The sequence below is a fragment of the Sinocyclocheilus grahami genome, unplaced genomic scaffold (assembly GCF_001515645.1).
Source record: "Sinocyclocheilus grahami isolate Dianchi unplaced genomic scaffold, SAMN03320097.WGS_v1.1 scaffold307.1, whole genome shotgun sequence".
Taxonomy (NCBI): Eukaryota; Metazoa; Chordata; class Actinopteri; order Cypriniformes; family Cyprinidae; genus Sinocyclocheilus; species Sinocyclocheilus grahami.
Genome location: NW_015505486.1, coordinates 728493 through 737042, shown reverse-complemented (window position 1 = coordinate 737042; position 8550 = coordinate 728493). Strand labels below are relative to the sequence as shown.

Genomic DNA, 8550 nt, shown 5'->3' with positions numbered 1-8550 from the left:
CACACAAACCTAACATACAAAACTTATAAGAAAACAGTTATTTCAACAAAAAAACATCAAATTTGAAAAGCAACGCAGGGAATTATGGGACTGTCAATTTACGGTTATTCACTGTAAATTATACGGTCTTTTTCACTTCCAAAAAACGGTATACTACCGTAAAATTAATGTCCAATACATGTAATGTCCAATACAGTTTTTCACTGTATATAGTAGGGGAATTTACCGTTAACCATTTAACAGGTTTTTACTGTAGCATTTTTAGTCTTTTACCGTTAAATTCACTTTAAGTGATTTTTTACAGTGTAGTCATCAGTGTGTGAACGGGATCATACGATAATAAACACAATCTACATGAAAAGAAAAAGACTACAGAACACAATTCCTTTGCGTAAGGCAGATTTAATAAAAAAAGGAAATGGAAATACTTACATTTCTCACAAGGTTCATTTAGTAATACAGTACACAAGATTACAATGTAAATTCCCTTTTTGCATTATGGTATACATTTTACCATTTTAAACCAACATTGTCATCATTAACATTCCCGAGTTTGCCTTCTCGATTTTCAAAATGCAATATTTCAAACAAGCAGTTCAGACACGACAGCCAGAGCACTGTGCAAAACAGACCAATCAACGACAAAAACGTAGAAAAGAACCAATGTGTGGTCAGTCACCGTCAAGCCCCGTTTATCTACAGTACGTCAAGTGTGTTCGATTGAGCCCGCGTTTTCTTCCTTCACTACGAAAGTACATTCAGTTCGCATGAACGTGGACGGAAACGTGGTCAAAGTGATGTCAGTACGGTCTGGAAGGGAAGCCATGCTGCTTTCGTTTCAATCATCGTAATGATGTAGAATCATGTTCAACAAAGACACGCTGATGTGAGTGACTAAGAGGAAATCTAGCATCAACAATGTAGAAATGAGATTAGCAGCATGACCTGAGCGTCACTGAGCCTCATCAACATGAATTACAAGATCTTAAAGACATTCAATGGAAAAAAATGATTTTACAGACAACTAATCGTACGTTAAACCCTCCAGAATTGCGATACTTCATGTTTCTATGAACTCTTTTATGGATTTTGTGAAGTTGCATGAATTGGTCCACATCAGTAGTGCAAGATAACATAACAAAAAACAAAAGCTTGTGGTTTTTGCTCGGTGACAGAATCACACAAGCGGAGATTTAGCGTATCTAAAGACACATTCAGTTTGAGGCAGATGTAAAAAATAAAAAATAAAAAAAGTGCACTGTACGTTCTCTAGTGGTCACCAGCGAAATTTCACAAAGCCCCAAAAATCCTCCATCAATCTGGAGAAGAGATGTCACACTGGTAAAAATTATAACTGGAAATGTGGAGGGAAAAGCATTAAAACATCTGTGGTCTCATTGAAAAAAAATTAAGGAATATTTTTTATGGGATTTTTTTAGCAGCACAAAAAAATTTTTAAGTGACTTTTATTCTGACATACATAAGAAAGAATTGTATTACTTGGAACGATTTACTTTTTTTGGAAGATGCATTAGATTTCTAACAAATAGCTAACTATAAATGCGAATAAATCTATTGTATAAATTCTATAAATGACCTAAAGCTATTCTATACAATTTTTACATTCATATTCAGCAACTTTTCTTGTAAATGTTATATTCTACAACATTGCAAATCCCAAAGAAGCAGCTTTAAAATCATGTTTTTGGACATCGCATTTTCCTATATTTCTGGCCTTATTTTGCATATGCTATCAGGAAAGGGGCGAAGCGCATGTACCTTCAGCATTGAGACCACAGCAGATACCAGGTGAGGAGAAACAAACTAAAAAAGACTTTTATAAATAACACCGCAATCTTACAACTTACAGATGATGAACAAACGTCCTTTTTGGTGCTTAGACCAATCGATTATAATTCAAAAGATTATAATTCAAAAGTTGTTTCCGGTGGTGTGACGAATGTCCCGCTGAAACTCAAACTGCTCGCAAACGCACACACAGACTTGAAATAAACACCCTACTGGCGGAGACCTCTGGTTAGTGGTCCTGTCTCTGTGCGACGCAGTGTTTGAGTCTGGAAGTGTGTGCTACGTACGTATGATCATATCAGAGATGTGTATGTGAAGAGAGACACCTGAGCAATGTCCAGTGGTCTGATGGAGAGTCAGTCGGCCAAGGCTGTACCTCCTACTCATCAGGTAAAGGTCAGATCGAGGAGCTCCGCTCCTTTAGTGCTTGAGCGTGTCATTCCCTGCAGGCCTCGGCGCAGTGCTGGAACTGGGCGAAGCTGAGGAACACCTGCTCCAGTGAGATCTGGCTGACGCAGTAGTCCTCGATGCTGTACTTCTCTTTGGCTGTTTCTAGAACACCAAAAACCTGGGACATAAAGGCACAGAAGTGCATATTAGACATTTGGCGAACTGTGCATTTTTCTACAATGCAACTTGACATTCCATTTCACATGTGACAACTGAACCAGAAACAATCTCAGCGGCATTTAAAATCCATTAAAATGCTTCTTTAGCTTGTTCAAAAGTGAAAGTAAAAATGTGAACTCTTGTCATTTTATATGAGATAATGAGTAAATAATGGCTATGTTCAGAACTGAATATGAGCATAAGTAAATTCAGTAAATTTTTAGATTTAAAAAAATCTGTGTCAATCAAAATAGTGAGTCTAAAAAAAATTAAAAAAAAGAGTATGTTTGTGTAAATATTGGTTATGTTCAGAATTAGTTATCAATAGAATTAACTAGTGTACTGCATATTACACAGTGTTTACTGGTTAGCATAACAATACAGCTTATGAAACAGTATGCAACAACAAATGTTTCAGTTTTTTTTTTTTTCAATTTCAAAAATTGAAATTGAAATCAAATTGATAAAATTGTATTAAATAATTAAAAAAAAATGTGTCTGTCACACTGGAAATAGACAACTAGTGTACTGCATACATAGTGGATTATGACCAGTATTAGATCAAATATAGTAAGGAAACTATATACATTACAGCTGAATGGTGTCCTTTAAACTATTATTTTAATCGTTTATGGTGCATTTATTATTTAATTGTGTGTAAAAATACCCAAAATATAACTAAAACTGAATTATTATTTATTAATAAAAATAATTTTAAATGCATCTAAGATCAATTCTTGTTTATTTGTCACTGGAAAAGGAATATCAAGTCCTGTGCCTTGCATTATGGGAAAGTCACAATTTGGTCTATCTGGGTGTATTATATACATACAGATCATTTGCATACTGCTTGCAGTGTACATACTGCAGAAATAGTAGTATGCTATTTGAAACATCACAATGTTTGCACTGCATGTGTTTGAGACGTACCTGTGCCCAGGTTAGAGTTTTGTCAGTCAGGTGATAGTGGACCATCCCCTGGTGTTCATCCTTCAGTAAACTTCCTGTGAGAGCCATCAGGTAAAAATTATAAAAAACGGCAAACAGTCTAGCGGAAATACAAAGCATATCATTTAGATACCTGGGAAGGTGCTTTCAATGAAGTCTTTGAAGAGCTGAAGGTCCATCTCCTCTAACTCCGTCTCCACGCGGACCTTCGCCAGCAGTGTGTATCCGCTCCCAAACTTGCTCTTCAGGTGCTGTGGGCTGCCCAGACATTTGAACTGGCCATTCACCATGACAGCCAGCCGGGTGCACAGCGCCTCACACTCCTCCATACTGCAGAGAGAGAATGAGAAACGGTTTGTTCTGATGCAGCATGCTTCTTTTCACTTCCAGTCCATATCTGCATTTGTCAGGTGACGTGTGGCTCACCTGTGTGAGGTTATGATGACGGCTTTGCCAGACTCTCTGGTCCGTGTAATTGCGTCCCACAGCAGCCGTCTGGCCACAGGATCCATGCCAGTGGACGGCTCGTCCAGGAAGATCACAGGCGGCCCACCGATCAGAGCCATGCCTGCACTCAACTTCCTCTTATTGCCGCCACTGTGTAGGATTCAATAGACAACGTATAATACACGCTAACAGCATATAACAAACCAATGATTGAACTTCTGACATTCTGAGTGTTCCTGCTGCATCTGTTTCCCTACACTTCAATAAACTAGTCCATCATATTCAGTCATGCATTTATCCAAAAATCAATCCATCACATCTAACATTCCATGCATGATATTAAACCATCATCTAACCATCAAACCTAATCATCCATCATATCTAACACAATCTATATATCAAATCTAACCAGCTATCATATTTAGCCATAAATTCAACATATCTAATAATCCATGTATCATATCTACAGTGCCTTGCGAAAGTATTCACGTTTTGTTGTGTTAAACTGCTTTAAATTACTTTTTTTCCCTCATATCAATCTACACTCCATACACCATAATGGTAAAGCAAAAAACTGTTTTTTAACATCTTTGCAAATTTATTAAAAATAAAAAACTAAAAATATTCCATTGCATAAGTATTCATACCCTTATCTGGGACAGTTGAAATTTTGCCCAGGAGCATTCATATTGCTTCTAGATATTACTACACTTCGAGTGAAGTTAACCTGTGGCAAATTCAATTGAATGGGTATGATTTGGAAAGGCACACACATCTTAATAAAAGGTCTAACAGCTGATAATGCATATCAGAGCAAAAACCAAGCCCTGAGGTCAAAAGAACTGCCTGTAGAGCTCAGAAACAGGTTTGTGTCAAGCCACACATCGGGGGTAGAGTTCAGTAAAAATAAATTCTGCTTCATTGAAGGGTCACAGAAGCATGTAGTCTCTGTTACCCTTAATGGAAGAAGTTTGAAACAACCAGGACTCTTCCTAGAGCTGGCCTCCTGGCCCAACTGAGCAATTGATGGAGATGGGCTTTGGTTAGTGTGGTGACCAAGAACCTGATGGTCACTCTACTTGAGCTCCTTGATCATATGTGGAGACAGGAGAAACCTACAGAAGAACAAACATCACTGCAGCACTCCACCGATCTGGGCTTTATGTCGGAGTGGCCTTCAGAGTAGAAGACAAGCTCAGTGCAACAAAATATAGAGATAGCCTTAATGAAAACCCAGTCCAGAGCATTCAGAACCTCAGACTGGGCAGAAGGTTCACCTTCCAACAGGACAATGAACCTAACACACAGCAAGAGTGGCTTATAGACAACTTTGTGAATGTCCTTGAGTGGCCCAGCCACAGCCTGGGATTGAACCCAATCAAATATTTCTGGAGAAACCTAAAAATGTGCATCTGTCCTAATAATTCAAGGGGTATGAATTATCTCAGCGTAAACCTGATAGAGCTTGAGAGGTGAAGAATGGCAGACAATTGCCAAATGCTGATGTGCAAAGCTTGTCGCATCATACCCAAAAAGACTTGAGGCTGTTAAGGTTCTTCAGCTAAATATTTAGTGAATACTGAATACTATTTAGTGAATGAATACTTATGCAATGTACTTATTTCAGTTTTTATTTTTAATAAATTTACGTAGTTGTGACAGTTCTGTTTTTGCTTTGTCATTATCTTGTATGGAGTGTAGATTAATGTGGGAGGCAAAAAAGTAATTTAAAGCAGTTTAACTTAAGGCAGCAACATAACAAAATGTGAAAAGAAATGAAGGAGTATGAATACTTTCGCAAGGCACTGTAGCTATCCATTCATCATATTTAACCATACATCATCCATACATCATATCTAACTACCCACAAATCATATCTAACCATCCACGAATCATATCTAACATTCATGAATCATATTTAATCACCCATTAATCATATCTAACATCCATGAATCATTTCTAATCACCCATTTAGCATATCTAACGATCCACCAATCATATCTAACATCAACAAATCATATCTAACCATCCACTAATCATATCTAACCATCCACGAATCATATCTAACATCCATGACTCATATCTAATCACCCATTAATCATATCTAACATCCATGAATCATTTCTAATCACCCATTTAGCATATCTAACGATCCACCAATCATATCTAACATCAACAAATCATATCTAACCATCCACTAATCATATCTAACCATCCACGAATCATATCTAACATCCATGACTCATATCTAATCACCCATTAATCATATCTAACATCCATGAATCATTTCTAATCACCCATTTAGCATATCTAACGATCCACCAATCATATCTAACATCAACAAATCATATCTAACCATCCACTAATCATATCCAACTATCCAAGAATCATATCTAATCATCCACTAATCATATCTAACCATCCACGAATCATATCTAACATCCATGACTCATATCTAATCACCCATTAATCATATCTAACATCCATTAATCATTTCTAATCACCCATGTATCATATCTAAATATCCACCAATCATATCTAACATCCAGAAATCATCTAACATCAACAAATCATATCTAACCACCCATGAATCATATCTAACCATCCATTAATCATATATGACTATCCACTAATCATATATAACCATCCAAGAATCATATCTAACCATCCATTTATTATATTTCACCAGCCATTCATCATCATATCTAACCACCCATGAATCATATGTAACAAACCATGAATCATATGTAAACATCCATATATCATAATTTACCATCCATTCATCATCATATCTAACCACCTATAAATCATATTTAACCACCCATGAATCTTATTTATTAACCCAATCATATCTAACCAATCATACTTTACCATTAATTTTTCATCATATCTAACCACTAACTAATCATTCACATATCATAACATTCACATATCATGTTTAAACATCTATTCATTACATCTAACCATTATCTAACAAGACTAACATCAAACTTTATCATCCATTGTATCTAACCATCCATCATCACATCTAACATCTATATATCATATATAACACTCATCTATCCATAAAACCAAATCATCCTTCATATCTAACCATTCATAAATCATATCTAACCATCTTTGTATCATATTTATCAATCCATTTATCCCATCTAACCATCTATATATCATATCTAACCCTCATATAACCATCAAATCTAATTGGCCATCATTTCTAACCACCCATCAATCACATCAAACCACTGATCATCCATCCATCTATCCACTTTCTCTCAGAAGTCATGTTCATACCTGAAGCTGCGGACAAGTTTGTCAGCGTGAGGTTCGAGCAGCAGGGAACGCAGGACATTTTCTACACAGGCTGTGACATATTTCTCTGGGATGCCCCTCAGTCTGGCATACATGCTCAGGGTTTCCCGCCCTGTCATGTGATCTAGCACCGCATCAAACTGGGGACAGTAGCCAATTCTCTGCTGCACCTGAAGCAAAGTCATATTTAATACTGTGTTAAACCATTTACTTGTAACTACTAGGACTAAACAAATCTAAATATCTCATCTCTAAAAATTAATTTCCAGTTAAGGAACTATTTTACATGAAATAGCAATGAGATAACAAAATACTGAACCTTTTTCACATCCTGGAGGATACTGTAGCCGTCAATAAAGGCATCTCCTGAAGTTATGCTTTCATCTCCTGTCAGCATTTTGAATGTCGTAGTCTTCCCTGCTCCATTAAATCCCAGTAAACCAAAGCACTCGCCTTTCCCAACGGCCAAAGACAAACGGTCCACCGCTAACAGCGACTTCCAGCCTGAATATACCTAGTGAAACACAACCACAGATTTTAGGAAAAAGGAAAAAAGGGTCAAAAACAGTCAACTAAAACTAATTTGTCTGGTAACAGATTTGTTTGTTTACAGAACTTCAGATTTTTTATATGAAGGGGATGCTTTGACCTAATTTTCATGGCATTTCAGTGCATTGTGGCAATTATAATTGTTTTGTAAAAATATGCAAAACCTTTGTAAATACATCCAGAGCATATGGATGGATGGATGGACAGACTACAACACATCCTTATTGGATAATTGCCAGCAATTTGTTTATTTCTGGAGAATGTTGCTGTATACCAAAAATCCCATTTAGTGGCTTTTGTGAGGCTTCCTTTGATTATGACTTAGGCCCAATCCCAATTCTACCCCTTTATCCCTTCCCCTTTCCCCTAACCCTCCATTTCGCGCGTTCACGTGAAGGGGTAGGGGTGTCTCAATTCTCTTTTGGTTGGAGGGGTAGGGGAAGGGCTAGATAGCCCTTCAAATGAAGATTTTTCGGGACCACACTTCAAACGAAGGGGTATGAATTATCTCAGCGTAAACCGGCTTCAGGGGCAACATGGCTGCCCGAGCGAACAAAAAGACAAATAAATGTAAGCATTTTTGGCATTAATAAAGATTTTAACGAAAAGTAATCATTTGTTTTATGTTACATTCAGTCGTGAGTTCATATTTACGGTCATGTTACTCAAAGAAATGTTTGCAAAAAATCGCTAATATTTGCTAACTAACGTCATATCATTATAAACTGCACGATAGTGCCACAACATATGTTCATGTCTGATCAGGGCGATAACCACCGTAGACATTGAGGGGGGCTAGTCCCCCCAATAATTAGAAATCCCTAAACACCTTTTCTCTAATATTGCCAATTCGAGAGAGAGAGAGAGAGAGAGAGAGAG

The 8550-nt window shown here is 37.0% G+C and overlaps 1 protein-coding gene across 1 annotated transcript in view; it reads right to left on the bottom strand.

Moving 5' to 3' along the window:
• Window positions 1-365: 365 nt before the first annotated feature.
• Window positions 366-8550, bottom strand: part of abca3b (ATP-binding cassette, sub-family A (ABC1), member 3b) — a 63913-nt gene continuing 55728 nt past the window's right edge. The window contains exons 24-29 of the mRNA XM_016293781.1: window positions 7442-7636; window positions 7105-7292; window positions 3793-3963; window positions 3500-3696; window positions 3349-3422; window positions 366-2377 (exon numbers count right to left, since the gene is read on the bottom strand). Coding sequence (XP_016149267.1) covers window positions 2246-2377; window positions 3349-3422; window positions 3500-3696; window positions 3793-3963; window positions 7105-7292; window positions 7442-7636 — 957 coding nt within the window. The 3' untranslated portion in view covers window positions 366-2245. The remainder of the gene's footprint in view (window positions 2378-3348; window positions 3423-3499; window positions 3697-3792; window positions 3964-7104; window positions 7293-7441; window positions 7637-8550) is intronic.